We start from the raw sequence: 24,623 nt of genomic DNA on the forward strand, positions 1-24,623 counted from the left end.
CGGGCCACGCCCCCACCGCACCCTGAAGCGGAGCCCCGCCCTCAGACCCCGCCCCTACCGCGCCCCGAGGCGGATCCTAGACCGCGGGCCACGCCCCCACCGCGTCCGGAGGCGGAGCCATACCCAGGGCCGCGCACCTGCCTCACCCCGCAAGGCCGGGTCTCCTGGCCCATTGGGCAGGGCTCCCGCCGCCGCCGCCGCCGCCGCCGCCGCCCGGAAGGTTCGTGCCCTGAGTAGGTGAGGCACTCGGACTTCACCTTCACTTAATAGCTCTGCGTTATGAACGGGGCGGGGGCAAAACCAAGGAAACGCCGAAGAAGCCGAAGAAATTGTATTAGAGATGCTACCAAAGGTCACAAACACAGTTAATTTGTCAAGCGGTGTCTGCAAAAAAATACCCCAAACCCTGAAGACTCAAATGTCTTTGTTCCTGTGGGCTATTGGGCGATGAATTATGAAAAAAATCCCTAATGCTCCCTCCCCACAAAGTAAATAATCTGGGCTATCAGTCAGGAACAAGGATTAGGGAGAGAAGACAAGAAAATGCTTTAACTTTACACACTCAACTTTCATGCTCCTCGGCAAAAGAATGAAGTTCAAAACAGCAAAGTTTCTTCTTAAAATGTGTATTTTCAGAATTATAATTCTTACATTTTAAAGTCTTAATACAATGGTTTTAGTCTAACAATATATTACAGAATAATGTGAAAAATGACTCTCATAGTAAACCATGAAAATGGAATTAATACCTGCAGTGTCAAAGTCACCAACTTGCCACCTTTTCCAGTCACAGAATCCCAGCAAATTGTATTAACGATACTTTCGGGTCTTGTAGCCTGACATACGCTATGAATAAATTTAGAGAAAGGGGCACTTTCATGAAAAATCAAATTCCAAAATCACGGATTTATTTTAAAGATCACAGTTGACAGCAAAACATTTAGATCAGCGTAGTTTGTTCTTTAAAAAGTAGCATAACTTTTCATTTTATGTACACATCTGGAGTGTTTCTTTAATTTGATTTTATAACTCAATCTTATATTAAACACTAAAGAAAAACTGAATAGAAGCCTGTGTGTATTGTCTCTGCTATAACTACAGGGTATCAACCAAGACTTAACTAGTACAGGAATCCAACCCACGACCGGCTGTGCTGACAATGGACTGTAGGTAAAAGTCATTTTCAGATTAATACAATTTCCACATTAGAATCAAAAGTTATAATTTTTCCAATCATAGGAAACCCCATGAAATTCACCAAAATTATAACTTATTTCCTTTTCCATTTGCTAGTATTTACATGTTCCACAATATGTGTAAAACGTTTGCATATTCTCCTTTTTAGATGCACATTCTATATCCGGCTTCACAATTATTTAACAGCTGCTACATCTTTATTAACAAAACCAGCTTGTCTCAAACACATAAGCCTTATTTTATTTTAGACAACAAAAATCCAAGTACTGCTTTAAAAAAAAAAAGGTGAACTTTTAGGTGACATTTTTCATTTGTGTAGAACAAAACAAAATAAAAATAGAGGCACCCATGTAACTTAGATTGCAAAAGATCTTTTGGGTAATGGGGGAGGGAACAAACCTGCAATAAATTTGATTTTATACAAATTGAAAACAGTAAGAAACCACCATGAACATTCTGGATTTCTCCTTCATTTTTTCCCTCTATTATGCAACTAGAGAATTTCATCTTGGGATTAGAACCCAGAAACAAAAAATCAAACAGAAGTAAGGTAACCATCGAATCACAGCCCCACCTTCCAGAGGGTGAGAGGGAAAGCCACATTATACACGGTGTGAGGCTTTTCCGACAGAATCAAATCGCAAAGATCTCTTCATTCACAGGGCTTGGCAGATCTGTAGGGCAATCATCAATTTTTACAATAAAACAAAACTTATTTTAGAAACCCTAAACTATCATTAGATTCTGAAGTTCTAATTTGCCTAACTAGTTGACTAATAAACTTACTAGTTTTAAAGTGCACCTAAGGAAGATCATTTTCTGAAAAGTTTATAAACACACCAGTATTGATCTTCTTTACACATTTCCAATCTCTGTAAATGATAAAAGACATGGGGCAGGGTGGGGAGAATGACACCACCTTATTTTTTGGGTGAGTGAAAAGACAGCACAGAGAAGCGTGGACACAACTGCTCTGCTCGAGTTTCTCCGAGCTGCCCCTTGGCCCCTGCTGCCCGCCACGCTGCCGCACCAGCCTCTCTCCCGCCGGTGACCAGCGGGACCGGCAGCAGCAGCAAAGGCGCCTTTCCTCTGGGGCTCACATGCTTGAGGTTATTCCCATGAGGCCGCACCCTCTGCTGGACCTGACTACACTCGCTTGCCTCAGTCCAGTCAGCTTGATTCCAACCACACTTTCCCAGGGCAGTGAGAGTTCTCTATTTCTTATGTACAAAAATACATTGCTTTGGAGAGCTGGAGAAGGCTGCATACACCCAACACTTATTTACAAAGCTGTGACTCTCACACCAGTAACAACAAACACACGTTTATTTTGTCCTTGATTTTTGGTGCAACTTATACATAAACATTACATCAGTTAGTCTGTACTTTTAAAAATAATAAATCAACCCTATGTACAATTAAATTTACAACCGAAAGCAAATTAATCCATTGGTATGGTGTGACTGTAATTTTAGTGGACCAGCGGAGAATATTCCAAGACTTTCGTCCTTCCTACAGCCAAACTAGAAGCACACTGAGAGGGGCCCCCACCAGTCTCCCCTGAAATGGAGCCTCTTAATCTCTAGGGTTTAAGGTGCAGAAGAAACATATTGATTATACAGTGACAATGACATGTCAAGACTTTAAAGGCGAGAACAAAACAACATATCAACCCCCACATATATAATAATTAAAAAATAAATACATACTTAATTTCAAGTGCATATTGACATTCAGTCAACATCATGGGGAACAGGGGTTCCAGAAAGATTTGTTCCTAAACTATTTCAATGCCAAGTTGTCCTTTAGGCCCTGGTCTAATCTTCCCGAAGTACCTTTAAGATGGCTCCAGCTAATGGAGGCTCCAGGTCCACCCAGTGTGACACCCCAAGGCACAGAAAGGGTTCTGTTCCCTCCCCACCCAGCCCTCAGCCTCACTGACCTGCCCTAACAGGGTGTTATTCTAGAAAAGTAGAGTAGTGACTCCTCTCAGGTAAAAAATGGTGTTTTATCCCCCAAGAGACTCAGAAATCCACCCGGTCAAGAAGCTGGAGGACAGCCGTGTGACCAGGAAGGCACACACGTGTGACAACTAAGACGGCAGGGTGTGCCGTGTGTCTCCCTGGAAGGCACACGGACTCCATAAGGAACCAGCAGACGGGGAGGCCACCAGGCGAGGGGGCACAGTGCGCATCTTCCGGGAGCAGGGAAGGGGCGACGGAAGGGAGTGGGGCTCTGGGCGGACACCGCAGGACACCAGCACAGACACAGGGACGGGGAGATTGAGAGTAACGAGTCCTCTTACACCATGGACAACACAAAAAAAACGCGGTAACTCAGCCGACCGGCCGCACACTGAAATTCTCCGATGCTTCCGTGGGCAGGCAGAATCACCGAAAGTCTGGTTAGCGCTAGAATGTTGCGATGGAGAGAGCAATGGAGCCAGGATCCCTTCGAGTGCGCTCACACCCAGCCTAGGGCGTGTGCCGACCCGAGGCACGGTCATGTGACGCTGACTTCGAGAACATGGTCATCTTTGCTGGGGATGACCAGGACCTGCATGCCCATGCTGGAGTTGAAGACCTGGCCGGGCGGCAGCGCCTGCAGTCGGGGCATGGGCAAGCCTTTGTGCTCGCTGCTGGAGGCCGAGTGCACGCTGCCCCTGCTCTTGATGCTGCTGCTGTCCAGCTGGTCATCCACGTGCTTGTCCACCGACAGGCTGTCGTTCTCTATCCAGCTATCTGCAAAATTCACAGGAAGTGAGACACGGCCCACTGACTCGGACGGGCTACCTACCCCAGGGAACAGTGAGCCGCCCGAGCGACCTTCAGAGCACGAGAGTAAGTGAGGTGGCCCCTTTAAGGAGAACCTAGCGCATGGGCCCTCAGAGGACCCGTGGAGGCTTCGGAGCAGGTGCCTACAACTTGCAACCCACTGGCACCAAACATGCCGTCGATCAGCAAGCCCGGTCCCTACGAGGCGACGTTACCACCTCCCCGCATGGAGCTCTCACTCACTGCAACCGTGAGCGCACCCTTCAAGAGTCCTTACCAGCATCCAGTTGTGAGGAGTGCGCAGAGTGATGGGGGAGGTATTTAAACAGCCTGACGTCGGGAAGGGGGAGGTAGCCCGCGAAGAGGGGCATCACCTCCATGTGGACCCGGTGAGTAGCCTGGGCGACCACAGGCATGGAGATGACACCAGAGCTTTTCCCACACACTGCCCAGTTGCTACTGTTGTCGACCACTGGAACAGAGGGAGAGCACTGCTTTACCCCAGGAAGGGCATTCGGTATTCACAGCAAAATAAGAGCCATCAAGAGTCCCGCACGCCAGAGTGCAAACCCGAAACCAGATACATTCTATGCCGCACTATCTTGTAACTGACCTCAACAGGAAACAGAATGGTTTAATGACACGACGCATCTGAGAGGCATAGGGAAAATCACTTTTTTCTCCTCAAGTTAACAAATCAACAGGGATTCAACTGTACTCAAAACCTTTGTGTCAGCCTTCCAGAGTATGGGGGCTCTGGCTGTGAAATTTGGAATGGGGGTGGAACAGGGTGGCGGTCCCCCTAGTAAGCGGTGGCATCAGACTGGGGGTCCCAGTCCCAACTCTGCCGCTCAGACGAGCCTCTCAATAGGACAGAAAGAGATGTATGGAAAGCCCTTCTACCAGCACAGCGGACATTCTTAACATATGGCAGTTACGAGCACTAATGATCACAACACAACTGTGATGTAATTCAGTGTAATCCAAAGGAGCCTTGTCTTCAACAAGCCGACGGCCTTGCAAAAGGTGACAGCAGCTCTGTCAAGGGGACACTGAGCAGGGCCCAGGAGCTCCACTGAGGAGCAAAGAAGGGGTCACAGAGGGATGGCTTCCTACAGAGGGGGAGGGGGAGCCTCTGGGGACAAGTGGTACCAAAGGACATGCAGAGGCTAAAGCGGCATCTGGGAGGGAGACACCGGAGCAGTTCTCAGAGGGTGGTCCCTGGGGCACCAGGAGGTCACGCTCCCACCTCTCTCCCCGGGCTGCGGTGCGTACCGGTGGCCAGGACCGGAGGCCTGAGCATGAACCGAGGCCCCACGTGCACGGAGAGTCAGTGGCTTCCTCACCACCACACACTTGAGGACAGAAATTGCCAGTTTTACTTAAGGATGTCCTTCGTGAAGTAGTCGAAATTAATTTTATTAAACCCAATCCTTAAGGAAAGATCTTTTTAACTTTATCTCTGAAATGATTACAGACTCCCGAGAAGCTGCACACCATTAGAGAGGGCCCCCGGCCCCCGAGCTCCCTGGGACTGCACCAGCAGTGCTCTTTGGTCTGGGGTACTGGGCAGATGTCTCGAAAATGAAGGGCGTGAGGGGCACCTGGGTGGCTCAGTCGTTAAGAGTCTGCCTTCGGCTCGGGTCATGATCCCAGGGTCCTGGGATCGAGCCCCGCGTCGGGCTCCCTGCTCGGCGAGAAGCCTGCTTCTCCCTCTCCCGCTCCCCCTGCTTGTGCTGTCTCTCTCTCTGTCAAATACATAAATAAGATCTTAAAAAAAAAAAAAGAAAAAAGAAAACAAAGGGCGTGAGCCTGTCACTTCAAAGAAGTTGCCAATGATACGATCTGAAACTGATCAAGAGTGAGAATCTCGGAAAACCGGTCTTTGCCACTGTGAGCCCGGCAGTGTCCCAGGACTCACGCTACCCCAGTGAGCTCCGTGTGGGCCAGAGACGGATGCCAGCCTGTGATACTGTCCAATGAAAGGCGTCCACATGTGTGCGATCTGCACACCTCAGGAGCCATGTTTTCCCAGTGACCGAGGCATGGCACCGCAAAATGATGCCTGGGTAAAGGGGCCTCTCAAACTACAAGCCAGATCTGAGGATTTGAGGATACGGAGTACGAAAAGTTCATTCACACGATTCAGATGCCATTCTGTAACTGGCCTGAAAAAAAGTACCACTTGTCAAGTTCTGGTGAAAAGCCAAAGAAGAACAGCCACGGTTATCGGAAGGCTGTTAAAATCGACCTCCCTTTACCAACTACGGATCTGTGTGACCCTGGCACGTCCTTGCGCCCTTCAGCCAGAGTCCCACACGTCAGCACTGAGAGCGCAGCAGGGGGGACGAGCCAGCTCCCTTCCGGGAGGCCCGATGTTAGGGAGAGTTGAAAGAATGCAAATTAATGTCATTCTTCTATTTTTTGTCTTGTTTTCCTAGTTTTGGAAAACGAAAACAGTTCTTTTTCAAGCATGAGGTCATATAATGCGTTTACTGTGATTTTTAAGTAACTAGAGAAAGAAATCTTTGGCTCCTCAACCATTTCTTAGAGCATAAACGGTCGTGACACCCCAAACTGAGAGCTGCTCCTGAAGCAGCCCGGGCCCTGGAGGAGGTGGACGGTGACGGGTGTCTGGGAGTGGTGGGCGCAGGGGGTGGGGGGGAGCCCAGGCGGGGGGCCAGTGTCAGGTGTGGGGGATGAAAGGAGGCCAGAGGGAAAAGGGCCCGGACTCGAGGACACATGGACCGCGGGGCAGCAGAGTTGGGACCTTGCTCCCGTGGCGTGGGGAAGACCCCGTATCACAGGCAGAGAGGGAATGAATGGGCAGCTCCAGGGGCCACCGTGTTCTCAGCACTGGGCCCAATGACTGCTTGAGAATCTCCCCAGGAACCAAGTCCAACATCCTACCAGCCTAGGACCACGCCACATAATAAAACATTCAAATGAGCTTTTTTGATTCTAGAACATTCTCTCTTCAGACAAGGAACACCACACTCTGTGGAAGAGAGGGTGCAATCCCTTCACGCACTGGAGCAGCCCAGCAGTGAGGGGAAAAGACGTCTCCAGACCTACCTTCATACATAAGCTTGGTCGAAAAATACTCGTCGGATTCTGACAGTGCCTCGTCTTTGTCCACCTCCAAGAGGCCCGAGAGCCGCGTGATGGACACCTCCAGGGAGCAGAGCGAGCCTGTCCGACAGTGCTCCGTTCCCGAAGGGGGCAGTATCTCAGCTCTCACATTATATAATGTCTGCGCAAGAAAGGGAGAGACAAGCACAAGTGTGTACACAACCGGAAGAGGCGCTCCTCTAGGCCCAGGGGTGCTGCCCACAGACATGAGAGAGGGACAGAGGGGCCGGGCCGGCCGGAAGAGCTGCTGGGTGCCGACCCTTTCCAAGCACGCACAACAGCAGCAAGGACGGGCCCTCGCCCTCCGCACGCCTGTCACCCAGACTCAGGATTATCAATGTTATGCTTCATTTGCTCTCTTTCTCTATGCATCAACACGTTATTTCTCTGCCCGGGGCATTGATGGCAAATTCCGGAGAACCTGTGGCTTCACCCCTCTGTACCTCAGCAGGTGTCCCTAGAAACATGAACATCCTCCTACAAACACGAAGCCAGAACCACAACGAGCGAAGGTCACACTCCTTCCCTGCTACTGTGCAGTATCATAACCACCTTTGGCCAAACGTTCCTTTCTCCACGGTGACCTCTTCATCCAACGGCCTCACCCACTCACACCTGCCCGACACCCTCACCACCTGGGACAAACAACACCCAAGCCTGCCCAGGGGCAGGTGGCCTCACCCACCCCACACGCTGGCAGGTCTACTTTGAAAGGAAAGCGTTCTTTCTTCAGGATCCTGTGAGAGTGTAGCTCAGCAACTCCTGTTGTCGCTGCCTCGGCATCCACCTTGCTGGCCCAGGAGCCTGTGGGGTGTGTGAGGGGCCGCCCTGCATGGACGCGGGCCCTCATGCAAGCACATGCCCTAGATACCAGCCACACCGTCACAAGCAAATGTAAGCTCCTGACAGGGTTTCCCCGATGCACCCTTGTGATCGACAGCCCCTCGCCACCCCACCCCCAGCACCTTCCCCTATGTGCCGCTTAGATGAGAGCCCCGTGGGGCTACCAGAACCCACAGTCGTGGGTCCCGGGCTCCAGTCCAGCTGGAGCCCGGAAACCCCAGCGCCCTCCAACCACAGACCCTGATAAAGACACGTGGCCCACGTCTGCACTCTGCCCTCACCTCTCCGTGCGGCCCCTCAAGGCATGCCATGTACTTCCGCTAGGACCTACGAGTATTAAACTTCTCTTTTTCAATTTCTCGTGGTCTTTTGTTGAACCAGGGCTTACCACCCGGCACTCTGCGCTTCACATAACAAGTGTTGATTTACTAAAGTCATAACATAAGCTTGGACACATGGACATGGGAAATAATTATAGCACAGCTCGATTCAAAAGTATTCTGCTGGTATTATAAAATGTTCAAAGAAAAGAGACTTTAGAATTTTAAAAAGCCTATTGCCAAAATACAACATTTTCCTGGGAGTTAACGAGGCTAAACAGTAGTCCTAGATGGGCCTTGCTCAGTGGTTTCTCCAGGCAAATACTCAAAGGCACCTGTTTGGAAGTGGCACAGACTTCTACAGATCTGAAGGGAGCCCCCCCACCAGGGTCCTCTGTGGCCTTCCAAGGCCAAGGGCATAAAGGCGGCCGGGTACGCAACCCCAGGCCAGAGCAGAGGCCTCCGTGTGGCAGGGAATGGAGATGGCAAAAGCGGCAGGGGAAGGAGAAGCAGGGGCTGACGGAACAGCTTCCTGCTCCCACAAAGCCCCCCAGCCGGGAGAACGCAGTCTGGGAGGTTAGCGAGCTCAGCCGAGGAAGAGTGAGCTTTGCTTGGAGCTCAGAAGGGAGCCCAGAGACAGAATGATGTAGGGAAGTGTGCTCCTAAGTGCATGTCCTCGAACACTGCCTTCTGACAGCTGTGGGATGGAGGAGCGTGGCTGGGGTGGGGGGAAGCACTGGACCGGAAGTTAGCAGTGAGGTGCCTCCCCACCTGACAGCAGCTGTCGGCTCCTAGAAACAAACTCTAACACGGAAGGCCAACTGATGTCAACAAGGATGCCGAGGCCAGCCACCAGGGAAAGAACAGTGTAAAGCGGTACAGGGACACCGGAATAGCCACACGGGAAGAATGAATTTGGACGCCACATCTCACCACACACAAAAGTGAACCCAAAGGAGATCACGGACCTAAATGTAGAAAGTATAAAACTCTCAGAAGAAAACACAGGAGGCGATCTTTCTGATCTCAGGATAAGCAATGATCTCTTAGACCCTACACCCAAAATACAAGCAATAAAAGCAATTGATAAGGTGGACTTCATCAAAGTGAAAAACTTCTGTGGTTCAAAGGACACCATGGAGAAAGGGACAACACAAGCCACGGAACGGGAGGAGACGCCTGCAAACGGCATCTACGACAAGGGACGGCCGTCGGGACTATATAAAGGACCCTTACAACTCTCGAATAGAAAGACAACCCTACATATTTAAAAAACGGGCAAAGGATAGGTACAGACACCTTTCCAAAGAAGATATGCAAGCCGCCAACAAGCACCCGAAAGGTGCCCGGCATCACTGGCTATCAGGGAAACGCCCATCCAAACCACGATGGCAGGCACCTCGCGCCTGCTGGGGCAGTGGAAGCGGAAGACGCTGAGGACAAAGGGAGACCTCACATGTCGCCGGGAGGCGGGGGTGGGGGGGGTGAAGTGACGGCGGCCCTTTGGAAAACAGAGCAGCGCCTTCTCAAAAAGTTAAACAGAGTTCCCATATGGCCCGGCAAGTCCACCCAGATTCTCACCCAAGAGAGAACTGAACACAGAGAACTCGCCCAGCGATTCCCACAGCGTTAGTATTCACGACGGCCCCACGGGGAAGAGAGCCCGGATGGCAGCCACTGAGACATGGCAAGGAAAATGGGGTCCACGCCACACCATGGACGACTATTCAGCCATAAAAAGGAGTGAAGTCTGGTATGCGCTACGTTCACTCACGAGCCCTGGAAACAGGGTGCCAGGGGGAAGAAGCCAGTCTCGAAAGGCGCCCACGTCCAATGCCCCTGGTTACACGCCATGTTCACAACAGGCCAGTCTGCAGGCTGACCTGCCCCTGGGTTAGTGGTCACCTAGGCCTGGGAAGAGGCAGGGGTGGGGGGGTGACTGGGAGCGGGGCAGAAGGTTTCTTTCTGGAATGATGAAAGTGTTCTAAAATAAGACCATGGGGATGGGTGCACAACTCCGTCGACAGGCTAACTGCTCTGAAGTGGACACTTCAAGTGGCTGAAGTGCGTGGCATGTAAGCGATGTAACTCAATAAAGCTTTCTCGGGAGAAGTTGGTGTCTCTATTTCCAGCCCTCAGAGATGACCAGTTTTCAAACAGCCATCCAGCAGGCAGGTTTCTTCACTCAGTTTGCAGTTAGAAAGAAAACCGTTATCTGTGCTCTTGAAGAGGAAGCAGACCAGACCGGGAAGGAGCCATGAAGCTGCCAGCGCTCTAATAATCGCTGGCCGGCTGCGAGCAAACCAGACGAACTGTATGCGGGCTCCGGCACACGAACGGTTTCACGTGGCACAGCTGGGAGCACATCGGAAAGCCATGTGTGCACGCTACAGAGAGATCACGCTGCTGAGTATGCTGGAGCCTACAGCTGGTCCGAGAGAGGGGCAGAGCAGGGGGCTGGGAGGAGGTACTGAAGAAATCACTGATGTCAAGAGCTATAAACACAAACACATCTGCAAGTGTTGTTGGACGATTCCGGTAGTAAAGAGAAGGAATGGAAACACCAGAAAATTGTGTATTTACATACTGATTTACCTGGCACAAAATCCAAGTCTCACCGAAGAAACGAAAACACAAGTGCCTCTCCCCACCCAGCTCAAGGCCACCTCCAGCTCCACACGTGTACGCAGGTTACAGGACGGTCTTCACAATACGGAGTCAGTAGGTTTCCATTAACAGTTTCCGTTTTTCTTTTAAAAAGAAACCCCCTTGGGGCCCCTGGGTGGCTCAGTGGGGGAAGCACCTGCCTTCGGCTCAGGTCGTGGTCCCAGGGTCCCGGGATCGAGCCCTGCATCGGGCTCCCTGCTCAGCGGGGGGTCTGCTTCTCCCTCCGCCCCTCCCCCTGCTCATGCTCGCGCTTACTCTCCCTCTCTCAAATAAGAAAATAAAATCTTAAAAAAAAAAATAAAAAGAAAACCCCTTGATAAAGTAACCCTGAGCAGCAGCCAGGACCAGGATGAGCACATTCTCACTGTAAGCAGGAGAAAAGGGAGCAGAGCCCCTGAGTCTTCACTCCTTACACTCATCTTATGACCACCGGCAAGACTGCAGGACCCGACACCCGAGAAGGACCTGAGTGTCTAGGGTACAAGCCGCAAACGACTGAGCTGCCCCAAACGTTAACTATTTTCCTGGATCTGTTGCTTCATTATACTGAAGGTTTTTCTCTACCTGATTTTTTAGATTAAAAGGAGTATGATGCCACCTTTCAGGTCCCCCCACAACACCCCCACCAAAAAATAATACGATACATACAAAAAAATTTTCCACTTGAAATTCGTAAGTGTACGGCTTCAAGGGGATAGACAGCTGTCCTTCAGAAGCCGGGGCGAATCCAACGGAGAACCGGCAGTGCAGAGAAGGCGGGGGCTCCCGCGCCCACTTGAGCTCCCACACAAAGAACACGGATTGCTTGCTGTGGGTGTGCTGCAAGGACAGTCGCTGTCACCGCGCGCAGCCAGCCCCCAGCCCCGCCAACCCCGAGCTGCACTACCACCCGACCGCCACCACCCTGCCTGCACGCTGCCCCGCGGTCCTGTGGCCCCAGACCCGCCCGGGGCCCTCCTGCCCGTCTCGCCCTGAGAGTAGGACCGGTCTGATTCTTCTCCAGATACAAGTATCATTCCCTTCCTACTCCACCCACCATGCCGCTCAGTGCCCAACATGAAACGCAAACACGCGCGTCGCGGTTCCCAAGCACTCGGGGATGCGCTTGCGCTGTCCGCTTATCACCAGGGCGGCCAGTCTCTGTGTTGCAAGGCTCCCTCTACAAACACGGTGTTTTCCTCAGAACCTTCTGGTCACTCCGGCGTCACACTCCCGCTCCCACTCTGTTTTCTGCTGAGGGCCTTCTGCTCGATTCTGGAGAAGGGTTACCTGCGGGGACTTGGCGTTCAGCGGCACCAGCTGCAGGTCAGCACTTCCGGGATCCACAAGGTTACCGTCGGACAGCTGAAAGTCAAGTTCTGACAAATTCTGGACGCACACTTGAATGTACTTCCTAAAGCAGAGCAAGAGAAAACAGGATTTTGCAACTTAAGAACTTCATTAAATGTGTTTTGGTTAAGAAGACCCTCTCTGGGGAACTTTCTGAAAAGTGACGCGGCAAAGTAAGAACCAGTCGCTACCTGCGTTTCTACTTCCAATCTCACACGGGAAAGTACCCCGAGACCAAATCTCCCCAAGCAAGCTATTTCTAAGGAAAAATGGATCAAAGAATGCTCTGTTCCTGACCCAGTGTCACGATGTGATCATAACTGGCTCGCAGTAGGTGAGGACGGAGAGAGTGACCACCCCTCCCGGAGAGACTATGAGCAGAGTTCCCATCCCTCCCTGTCACACAGGGAGAGGAGTCTGAAAGAAAGCACCCCAACTTCTGTTTGGAAGTGCTGGTGTCTTTCGCCATTAATATGTGCAGTGCCCTCCCTGTAACGGGAAGGGCAAGAAAGCAAAACTGCTCCTGTAATGTCCACTCGAAATACAGTTCTGACATTTTGGTGATCAGTTTATGCAAATATCATCAACAGATGACAGCAAAAGGAATTTTACAGTGAGAGGCCACACTCTGCCCTGAGCCCAGGGGTCTGGGCGCACACCAGCACTAACAGTGGGACAAGCATGAAGCACAGGGCCCCACCTCCAAACTGTCTCGTCCAAAGGCTGACTCAGACTCTAATGCAGCTTCTAGAGCACTGAGTGCTTCTCAACCGGAGGCAGTTCTGCCCCTGCGGGTGACACCATGCAACATCTCGAGATAGACTTTTGGTTGTCACAAGGGGGCCGGGGGGAATGGGGAGTGCTACCGGCCTAAGACCAGGGAGTCAGGGGTGCTGCTAAACACCCTACGGTTCGAAGGACTGCCCCCCCCCGGCCCCACAAACAAGAAGGAGTTCTCAGACCCAAAGCGTCAGCAGTGCTGAGGCTGAAGAACCCCACCCCAGACGTAACCAGCAGTCAGCAGAGGAACGAGTTACACAAACCCACAGGAATGCGACCAAATTCAGAACGGTGGGCCTTCTTTCTGGAGGAAAACTGAACCAAGTTCAGCAATGGGTCACTGGCTTGAGAAACAGGAGGAGAGACGAGAAAGGATCTAGTCATCAAACAGGGACTTGGTTTGGATCCCACATCCTACAAACCAACTGCACACAGTCATCTTTGAGACCGCTGGGGACACCTGACTCTGGTCGGGGAATCACTGAGAATCCGTACAAGCGGACGACAGCCTCACGGCTGTGTAAGAAAGCACGCTCAAGGTCACTGAGGACACGCTCTGAGCAGCAAGGTCTGCACGCAGGACAGTGTGGCCCAGGAGCAGGGCCCGGAGCCCGCCTTTACCGTGTCCCGGCTGACAAAAGCGAGTGTGTGGTCCGGAAGGGCAGGCTGAAGGTCAGAGCGATGACGGTGGAATAGATGGACCACGGGCAGTCAATGGACACCTGAGGAGAAACACAGGGATGCGCCTTCAGACCCCTCGCCCGACCACAGCCACCACCACACCGTCCACCCAGGTCAGCAGTGGCTGCCGATTTCCTAGACGGGGGATGGCCTTACCACTTCTTACTCAGAAAGCAAATCCCCACTAATCACATGCACAAACAAAGGGGAAACATAAAGCTAAGTCCACAGACAAGAAAAATAAACATGGAAGTGGCCGGATGGCCGCGAGACTCCAGAACAGTCTCGGAGGCTCCAGAGCAGATGCGGTGGCCAGCAGCCCCAGCACCCTCTCGGGCTTCCCACACCGACGTGGCCATGACGCCAGACGTGTTTTCTAACACTGCAGGAGGTGGTGACAAAGTGCTTTTAGTCGCTCTGTCACAATGACATGAGCAATCATTAACTATTACAAAATTAAAGGAATTATCCAAACACTCTACACGACAACGAATACGTAAGAGAAGAGCAAGCACTCTGCGGGTGGAGCGTGGGCCAAGCTACTAAGCCCCTAAGGACACAGGCCATGCCTCCAGCTTCCTTCCATGTCCCCCACGGGAAAAATGAACACACCGAGCACAGACACGTGCTCATCCAGCACTGGTTTTGTGCTCATGCTAAAGGAAGTATCATCTTTGCCTCCTGAATTGTTACCAGATAAGGAAAAAAGAAATTTTAAGGAATGAAAATTAAAATGTTATCCCTTAGGTGCTGGCTGGTCTGATGTTCTATACCATAACCTCTTTGCAATGACTGTTAGCCTTTTATCCTGTTTTTGTGCATGCATGTCTTTTTTTTTTTTTAATGATTCAACTTATTTACACTAAAAAACAAAAACAAGCAAAAAAACAAAGCAAAACAAAACAGTTTACCCTTTTCTCCTAGCGCCCACCCCCACCCCTGCCCTGGGGCACCCACCAGTCTGCTCTATCTATGAACTTGACTTTAATTATTTTAGATTCCACATGTAAGAGAGATCAAATTGTATTTGTCTTTCTCTGACTTATTTCCCCTAGCAAAATGCCTTCCAGGTCCATCCATATTGTTGCAAATGGTAAGATTTCCTTCTTTTTTATGGTGAATAATATTCCATGTGAACACAGACAATGTTTTCAGATCCATTCATCCATCCATGAACAACTTAGGTGGTTTCCATGACTTGGCTGTAGCAAATGATGCTGCGGTAACAGGGGGGTGCAGACAGTTTTTCAAGTAACTGCTTTCATTTTCTTTGGGTAAATACGTAGTGGTGAGATTGCTGGGTCATAGGGTAGCTCTATTTTTAACATTCCGAGGAACCCCCATACTGTTTTCCAGAGTGGCTGCACCAGTCTGCACTCCCACCAGCAGGGAACAAGGGCTCCCCTTTCTCCGCACCCTCCCAGCCTGATTAGTGATGTCGAACACCTGTATGTATGCTCTGGAAAAATACTCAGATCTTCTGCACACGCTTTAATCAGACTGGGGGGAGGGCTGCTGCTGGGTTGTAGGAGTCCTTTATATATTTTAGGTATTAACACCTTATCAAATATATGATTTGCAAGTATTTTCTCCCATTCTGTAGGTTGTCTTTTCATTTTGTTTATGGTCTCCTTTGCTGTGCAGAAGCTTTTAGGTTGATGTAGTCCCACTTGTTTATTTTTGCTTTTGTTGTCAGATCCATAAAATCATTGCCAAGACCAGTTTCAAGGAGCTTAGCACCTACGTTTTCTTCTAGGAACTTTATGGTTTCAGGTCTTACCTTCTAGCTTTTAATCCACTTTGAGTTAACTTTTTTTGGACAGTTTAGGACAAGGATCGAGCCTTGTTCTTTTGCATGTGGCTGTCCAGTTTTCCCAATACCATTTATTTGAGGACACTGTCCTTTCTCCATTACACATTCCTGGCTCCTTTGTCATAAATTAATTGATCGAATATATGTGGACTTATTTCTGGGCTCTGTACTCTGTCCCATTGATCTGTGTATCGGCTTTTAGGCCGCTACCACAGTGTTTTGATAACTACAGCTTTGTAACAGTTTGAAGTCAGGGAGCATGATACCTCCAGCTTTGTTCTTTCTCAAGATTGCTTTGGCTATTTGGGGTCTCTTGTGGTTTCATACAGATTTTAGGATTATTTGCTCTATTTCTGTGAAAAATGCCATTGGAATTTTAATAGGGATTACACTAAATCTATATATTGCCGGGTAGTATGGACATTTTAACAATATTAAATCTTTCAACCATGAGCACAGAATATCTTTCCATGTATTTGTGTCTTCTTCAATTTCTTTCATTAATGTCCTATAGCTTTCAATATACACATCTTTCACCTCCTTGGTTAAGTTTATTCCTAGTGACTTTATTCTTTTTGATGCAGTTACAAATTCAATTGTTTGATTTCTCTTTCTGATAGTTCATTAGTATATAGAAACACAACAGATTTCTACATATTTATTTTGCATCCTGCAACTTTACTGAATTTATTTACTCTTCAGTTTTTTGATGAAGTAAGTCTTTAGGACTCTACATATAACATTATGTTATCTGCAAATAGTGACATTTTACTTCTTTCCTTCCAATTAGGATGCCTTTTATTTCTTTTTCTTGCCTAACTACTCCGGCAAGGACTTCCAGTACCATGTTGAATAAAAGTGACAAGAGTGGGCATCCTTGACTTATTCCTGATCTTAGAGGAAAAGCTTTCAGCTTTTCACCATTAAGCATGACATTAGCTGCGGGCTTGTCAGATATGGCCTTTATTATGCTGAGGTATGTTCCCTCTATACCCACTTTGTTGAGTTTTTATCATAAATGGATACGGAATTTGGCCAAATGCTTTTCCTAAGTCTACTGAGATGATCATATGATGCTCACCCTTCACTTTGCTGCTGCGGTGTATCACCTCGATTTGTGACTGGTGAACCATCCTTGCACCCCTGAAATAAAGCCCACTCGATCACGTGTATGATCCTTTTGGTGCATTGTTAAATGCGGTTTGCTAAGCTGTTGTTGAGGATTTTGCTTGTATGCTCATCAGAGATACTGGCCTCTAATGTTCTTTGCTTGTAGTATCCTTTTCTGGTTTTGGTATCAGGTTAACACTGGCCCTGGAAGAGTTCCCTCCTCTGCCCCTCTTTGGAAGAGTTTGAGAGGAACTAGTATTAATGAATTCTTCTTTGAACCTTGGATAGAGCTCACCAGTGAAGCCATCTGGTTGTCGTTTGTCGGGAGGTTTCTGATCATTGATTCAATCTCCTTTAGTAAGGAGACTAGTAATCAGTCTGTTCAGATTTTCTGTTTTATCATGATTCACTCTTGGCAGGTTGTATGTTCCTAGGAATTTATCCATTTCTTCTAGGTTGTTCAATTTGTGGGCATACAATCATCCATAGTAGTCTCTTATGATCCTTTGTATTTCTGTGGTGTCAGCTGTAACACCTCGTTCATTTCTGATTTGGCTCCTCTCTCTTTTTATCTCGGTGAGTTTAGCAAAAGGTTTGTCAATTTTATCTTTTCAAAGAACGGGCTCTTGGTTTCATTGATCATTTCTATTGTCTTTTTAGTCAAATTCATTTATTTCTGTTGTAATGTTCGTTAGTTCCTTTCTCCTACTAACTTTGGGCTTCATTTGTTCTTCTCTTTCTAGTTCCTTAAGGTGTAAAATGAGGTTGTTTGAGACTTTTCCTCTTTCTTGAAGCAGGCCTATTGCTATGAACTTCCCTCTTAGAATGGCTGTTGCTGCATTTCATAAATTCTGGTATGTTACATTTCCATTTTCATTTGCCTCAATGTATGCTTTGATTTCTCTTGATTTCTTCTTTTGGCCAATTGATTGTTCAGTAGCAGGTGGCTTAATCCCCACATATTTGTGAATTTTCCAGTTTTCTTCATGTAATTAATCTCTAGTTTCATATTGTTGGGGTCAGAAAAGATGCATGATGTGATTTCAACCCTCTTAAATTTGTTAAGACTTGTTTTGTGGCCTAATATACAATCTATCCTGGTGAAATGTTCCATGCGCACTTGAATGTGTATTCTGCTGCTTTTGGATCAATGTTCTGCAAATATCTGTTAAGTCCATCTGATCTAATGTGTCATTTAAGGCGTTTCCTTACTGATCTCCTGTCTGGATGATCTATCCATTGATATAAATGAGGTATTAAATTCCTCTCTTATCGTACCGCTGTCTGTTTCTCCCTTTAGGTCTGCTAATACTTGCTTTACATACTTAGGTCCTCCTGTGTTGGGTGCATAAATATCTACAAGTGTTATATCTTCTTGGGGGAATGATCTCACTATCATTATGTTACACTCTCCTTTGTCTCTTGTTACAGTCTTTGCTTTAAAGTCTATTTTGTCTGATAAAGTATAGCTGCTCCCGATTTCTTTTGGTTCCTTTAGGTTTTGGTTTCACTTTGGTCTATGTGTGCCCTTATGTCAGAAGTGAGTCTCTTGTACGCAGTATATATAGATGAGTCTTGCTTTTTTTACCCATTCAGCCATTCCCTGTCTTTGGAGAATTTAGTCCACCTACATCTGAAGTAATTATTGATAGGCACGTGCTTATTGCCACTTTTGTTCATTGTTTCCTGATGGTTTTTGTAGTTCCTCTCTATTCCTTTCTTCTTTTCTGCTTTCTTCCTTTGTGGTTTGATGACTTTCTTTGATGGTATGCTTATTTTTTCTTTATCTTTTGTATGTTTGCTACAGGTTTTTGCTCTGTGGCTACCGTGAGGCTTACATATAACAACTTATAACAGTCTATTTTACATTGACAACTTAAGTTTCTAAATCTCAACATTTTTACTCTCCCTCATCCCCACATTTGATATTTTTGATGTCACACTTAACATCTTTTTATCTGCATATTCCTCAGTTATTGTAATCATAGTTATTTTTACCACCTATGTCTTTGAGTCTTCACCCTAGCTTTATAAGTGCTTAACTCGCTACTTTTACTATCTATTTCACCTTTTCAGTGAGATTTATTCTTTCACATGTGTTCTTGCGACCACCTTTTCTTTTCAGCTTAAAGAACATTCCTTGTTCTTTAAGGCCAGGTTAGTGGTGATGAACTCCTATAGCTTTTGTTTCTCTGGAAAACACTTTATCTCTCCTTCACTTCTGAATGATCGTTTTGCCAGGTACCATATCTTGCTTAGAGATTTTTCCTTTCAGCACTTTGAATATATCGTGCCACTCCCTCTGGCCTGCAAAGTTTCTGCTAAAAATTCTGCTGATAGACTTAGGGGGGTTTCCTTGTACTTAATAAGCTGTTTTTCTCTTGCTGTTTTGTTTTTTTTTTTAACCTCCTTCCCCCCCTACCCCAACCCCATCTCCTGCTGCTTTTAAGATTCTCTTCTGGTCTTTAATTTTTGACATGTGATCATCATGTGTCTTGGTGGGGCGCCTGGGGGGCTCAGTCGTTGAGCGTCTGCCTTCGGCTCAGGTCATGGTCTCAGGGTCCTGGGATCGAGCCCCACCATCGGGCTCCCTGCTCCGCGGGGAGCCTGCTTCTCCCTCTCCCGCTCCCCCTGCTTGTGTTCCCTCTCTCGCTGTGTCTCTGTCAAATAAATAAATAAAATCTTAAAAAAAAACAAACAAACAATAATGTGTCTTGGTGTGGGTCTCTCTGGGTTCCTTTTATTTGAAACTCTCTGGGCTTCGTGGATCTGGACGTCTGTTTCCTTTCCCAGATTAGGGAAGGTTTTAGCCATTATTTCTTCAAGGAGATTTCTGACCTCTTCTCTCTCTCTTCTCCTTCTGGAAGCCCCATGATCCTAATATTATGTTGTTTGTTTGTTGTTGTCCTATAAGCCCCTAAGCTGTCTTCTTTTTTTTTCTTTCATTCTTCTTTCTTTTTGCTGCTCTGATTGACTGAGTTCCCCTGCCTTGACGTTGAGCTGTCTGATCCTTTCTTCCGCTTCATCGAGGCTGCATTTCGGGTCAGCTACTGTAGTCTTCAGCCTGTGACTTCTATCTGGTACATTCTATTTCCCATCTCTTTGTTGAAGTTCTGTGTCCATACGTTCTCCCATTTGGTGAGCATCTTCATGAGCATTACTTTGAACTCCTTATCAGGTAAATTTCTTATTTATTGCCATTTCATTAAGATTTTTTTTTTTTTCCTGAGTTTTCACCTTGTTCTTCCGGTTCTGGAACATACTCCTCTGTTTCTTCACTCTGCTGGACTCTGTGCCTATAAGGTAGATGGCACAACCGCCTCTCCCTGCCTTAAAGGAGCAGCGCCTGATGTAGGAGATGAGCCTCATCATTCAATCCTGTCCCAGTTCCTGCTTGTTGCTTGAACCTTTGTGCCGTCCAAGGACTTACTGAATTTTTAATACCTTCTAGCAGTTGAGGGATGTGCCAAGACTTGCCATGGTCCTAGAGGGGAGGATCTCAGCCTCTAGATTCAGGGAGACTGGCAGCCAGACCCGCAGGCAGCAGCTTTTAAAAGCATGCAGATAACCACAGGTCTGTGGGACCACACGTGTACAGTTCTACAGTTGGGTTAAAAAACTCTCAGAACTGATATTCGTGTTACAAGACATGGACACACCTGAATAAGCACAATGTAAGCACAATGGTAGCGACACACTGCTTGAGCTAAGGACTGACTGTGGCTCTGGGACCAAAGTCATGGCTCTCTCAAGTAACTGTCAATAAACACCAACATCGAAGCATAAAATGGCAGAGCCTCCTCTTTGCCAAGTTCGACGTGACGCTTCAGTAGACAGAAACCGAAGCACACCAAGACACACAACTCACTCTAGCCTAGTCACCAAGACAAATGGACTACAAACCCAAACTTACCTCTCCTAAAGCAAACATTCTATTTCTTACAATAAACTGTCCTCCCCTCTGGAGTTGGTATAGAAACTTAGAGCCTGTTTGTCTTTGTCCTTGCAAGATGTACCCTTTATCTAAGAAGGGGTGATTCAAAGATATAAATGCTAAACCCAGCGAGAGGATGTGGAGTCAGGAATGGGAAATCTGCCACTTCAACACAAGTCATCTCTTGGGTCCTGTCTTTCGGAACAAGCACGACCGGCAGAGGCTGCGGGCATGGGCGGAGCACTTCCAGCCCCTCCTTACTTTATGGTCCGTGGTAGCCATGCAGTGGCCAGCTTTCTGTGTGTCCTTATGCTTCCTATGGGGCTCTGTCATCCCCAGCATGCTGCTCTCTCCTCCAGTCACTGGAGCTGAAGGTAAAGAGAGAACTTCCAGTTCAAACTCAATCATGTGGTATGCAGGAGCAGCAGGCAGACTGATGCTTGTGACCTTGTCAGACGACTGAACCCGGAGCAACACATCAGAAGCCTTTTCTAGGAAAGACAGAAAAAGTCACTTCTAACACATTCCCTGTGTTTCCTTGTTCCTTTCTCTTCTGGTAGGTGATAGGCCCAGCAGTTTAGTTCCAGCCCAACTCCCGCTGCTCCTATGCACCTGCAAGAGTGTACCTAGGAAGGATTAAGGTGGCAGGGCAGAGGCAGGAAAATGAGGACCAAAACCCTCTAAGACAGTAATACGGTATAAGCCAGCTGGCTGTAGACCAGAACGGTCACTGTGCTAAGTCTGAAGACAGAAAAGGGACACTTCGCACGTGGCCCACCAGGTACCGGGTGTTTCCCTGCACGTCGTGCTCCCATTCCGTTCCCCTAGAAGAACAGCTCCCGCCCAGGAGGGGAGCAGCGTCCTTCCCTCTCCGTACCTCATGCCTGGAGATCAAGGGAGATGGGACTTTTCTAGGGCTTCTGGCCAGTGCCTAAAAAGGCTGATTTGCTTTTACTTTTTGGTGAGGGGGGTTAGGGAGGTAGGAGGAGATTGCAGCCTGGCAAGGCATCCTCTTGGAGCAGGGGCCCCAGTCCGTGATGCTGCATTATAAGCCCTTAGCAAGGTCAGCACCACCTGGCCACCAAGTATATACACGGCTCTGTCTATTCACCCCAAATTATGATGTCCCACCCAAGGTCAGGCTCCCAGCCCACCTACAGGCAGGACACGGCCACGAAAAGAGCTGCAGGGAGAAGTGATTCTCAGACGCTGCCTGCGGACAGCGGGGGCCCCAGGCGCCCTACAGCCTCACGGGCGCAACAATGGCAAGAGACCGCCTTCCCCAGGCGACTGCCGCCTCACCTCTTGTGTTGGAGTAGATCACTGCTCTGTTCTCTGCATGACACAGGATGAGCATGGCTTCCGCGTTGCTGAGCTGGAGGCTGTCCCCGTTTTTTACTGTATAATGGCCAGTAGTCACAGTGAACTTTACCTTCTGAGGAATACCAGCCAAAAGGCTATCTGAAGGGAAGAAGACAGCAATCAGCATCACGATCAATCGATGGGGGCCCTGCTGTGAGGTCAGAAGGGCGCGAAAGCAGATTTATTCCTTCTAAAGACTCCGTATTTCACTCCTGGCTCCAGCCCTCCACCCTCACGGTCCATCTCGATCACAGGGATGCAGGGTTGGGGGGGGGGGGGGCCTGCTGGGAACAAGAGAATCTGAGTCTTATCAGCACCGAAGAAAGACTTATTAGGGCTCACAGTGGCAGGCATGTCTACGACGGTCCCAAAATTCAGCTGCCAGTAAGTTAGTAAGAGAGAAGCAGCTAAGGACCCTAAAGAACAGACTAACGGAAGCGCACGTACTATTCATGCTCTTCAGAACTGTTTCTGGCCTTTTCAGGTGAGGCCTTCACGACCTTCGGTTCAGAAACCGCTGGGAGAAGGGGGCCGCTACTGCTTGCCCCCCGACGGGAACGGAGGGCGGAGATGGGCTGAGCTCCCCAAGGGTCCCACGCCAGGAGGGCAGGAGGAAGGAGGCAAGAGATCAGGACCCAGGAGGAGGAGCGCACAGAGGAGAGGGATGGGACGGCACAAGCGAGAACGGGAGCGAGGGGCCGCGGCCGGGAGCGGGGGCGGGAGCACGGCCAGCCCCTCCCCCGGCTGGTTCGGGGTGTCCCAGGCCTTCAGAGCAGGGGCGCCCGGCTCTTCCCGTGAGAGTCCTCTGACGGCGCCATCTGAGAGGCTGTCCAGCATCTGAGGACCTTTCCTGGTGGCCCTGGGGGGCTTTTAAAATCAGGGAAGTAGGGAGTGTGGAGAGATTAAATAGAAAAAAAGGCTTTCCTTGAATTTTTTCCCAAGTGGAAGACACGAGCCAAATCAATACACCCTGTCCAGCCCCAGCAACGCATCAGTGTCTTCATCAAGTGCCACGTGGTCTTCAGTAATTTGCTTATACCAACGCCTTCTAATTTCGGGACTTGACAAAAGGACAGCAGCTTTGGACAGGGCTCCCGGGCGAGGCCAGCCAGGCTCCCGGCAGCCAGCGGCCCACTCACCGGCCAGTGGCTCCACGCGCAGCTGCGGCTCCTGCGAGTACACGTCGTACTGCACCAGCGGGTAGAGGTGAGGGAGCACGAACCGCACCGGCCCCACCGAGACGCACAGCTGCCGCAGCGTGTATGTCCCGGGCTCCTTGGCCTAGGGTCAGACGCGAGCGTTCGGAAAGTCACCCCCCACCCTCGGAACGGCCGTCCCGAGGGCGGCTACACCGCCATGTCTGGGCAGTGCCCGTTTGCCTCTCCCTGCCCTGCCCCCCCCCCCCCCGGGTCTGCGCTTCTGCCTCAGCCCGTGGGCCGCTCACGAGCGCCTCAGGGGCCCTCGGTCGGGGGCTTTCTAAGTGACTGAGGCCTCAATGCGCCTTTCTGCTTCTAAGAATGTATTTTCGAGTTAATACACGTCCTTTGTGGCCTCCTCTCCTCAAAGGGGTTCCGTGGAACCTTAGCCTGAGACCTCAGACCTGCTCCGAGCCTCGACTGAGAACACACGTGACAACAGTGCTTTGTGCTGTGGCCGGGCCCTCCTCGCTCAGCGGGACTCAAAGGACACACCGCCTTGGGGAAGAGGTGTATGAGAGCAGTCACCGCCGCTGCTTTGCTACCCACGCGGCCAAACGAAAGGAAAACAACGTTTAACACGGACCCGGGCCATCTTCTCTGAAATGTCATTTCGACAAACGAGGCTATATTTTAATGCAAAGGGAAAAAACTCTAAATCCAGTGAGAGCAAAAATAATTACCCACGTTAAGAATTTCTTTCAAAATTTATCAACTGTCATAACATTGTGTGTCAAAGATTTTTTAAAATACCAGTCTGTTTTTCTTTAAGGATATAAACAAAACCCAGGGTAGCGCACAGAGGCCTCCACCGAATTCTCATCACACTGCCAACAGCCCCGGCGAGCTCGAAACCCTTCCTGAGCATCTGCAAAGTCAGCTCCCCATCCCGACACATACCTGCGTCCTGAACATTAGCCTATTGGCCCCCGGTTCCAGAGTCACGTCGTTACATTTGAGCACGTGGGCCCCGCCCTCCAGAGCCACGCCTGAGGGCGTTTCCAGAGACGCGCAGCTCTCTTGCCTCCTCAGCAGCATGTGGGCGTTCTTGCATATAATCCCTGTTGTGTTCAAGGAATTATCAGAGGGACTTCTCTCAAACATCTCATATAACTCCAGTGCTGGTAAGTTGTTCTGGGATGCGGGGCAAGGCGAGGTCTCCGTTGGAAAGTTAATAATCCCATTGGACGTCTTGTGCTTGGTAAGCCACTCGGCGGTCTTCCGGTAGTTGTTCTTCTCGATGCTGAAGTGGACGTTGATTGCAATCTGCTCCACATGGACGGGGACGGGCATCTGGCTGCACATGGTTATGTCCACGGACAAAACACCGCCCACATGGACCACAGCGTTGGAAGGGGTAAAATGGAGATCTCTCAGTTGTGCAAAACAATGCAGAGGGAGTACTATCTTGTGACCTGTAAACGCACATCACCACGAGTTACTCGCCAAGTCTCGCTCTAGACCACCTACAGGCAGCAGGGCCTT

The 24,623-nt window shown here is 49.2% G+C and overlaps 1 protein-coding gene across 3 annotated transcripts in view; it reads right to left on the minus strand.

Annotated features, from left to right (window-relative positions):
• Positions 1–610: 610 nt before the first annotated feature.
• Positions 611–24,623, minus strand: part of TRAPPC10 (trafficking protein particle complex subunit 10) — an 89,341-nt gene continuing 65,328 nt past the window's right edge. For all 3 annotated transcript variants that reach the window (XM_028126447.2, XM_028126449.2, XM_088023717.1), the window contains 10 exons: positions 24,039–24,553; positions 23,082–23,223; positions 21,883–22,041; positions 20,842–21,071; positions 13,664–13,764; positions 12,203–12,326; positions 11,582–11,752; positions 7,047–7,224; positions 4,249–4,443; positions 611–3,938 (listed from right to left, as the gene is read on the minus strand). In XM_028126447.2, the coding sequence (XP_027982248.2) occupies positions 3,700–3,938; positions 4,249–4,443; positions 7,047–7,224; positions 11,582–11,752; positions 12,203–12,326; positions 13,664–13,764; positions 20,842–21,071; positions 21,883–22,041; positions 23,082–23,223; positions 24,039–24,553 (2,054 nt within the window). In that variant the 3' untranslated portion in view covers positions 611–3,699. The remainder of the gene's footprint in view (positions 3,939–4,248; positions 4,444–7,046; positions 7,225–11,581; positions 11,753–12,202; positions 12,327–13,663; positions 13,765–20,841; positions 21,072–21,882; positions 22,042–23,081; positions 23,224–24,038; positions 24,554–24,623) is intronic.

Source organism: Eumetopias jubatus, unplaced genomic scaffold (assembly GCF_037043125.1).
Source record: "Eumetopias jubatus isolate StellerSeaLion01/CBP00866 unplaced genomic scaffold, mEumJub1_p1.0 scaffold_1, whole genome shotgun sequence".
In the NCBI taxonomy this organism is placed as follows: domain Eukaryota; kingdom Metazoa; phylum Chordata; class Mammalia; order Carnivora; family Otariidae; genus Eumetopias; species Eumetopias jubatus.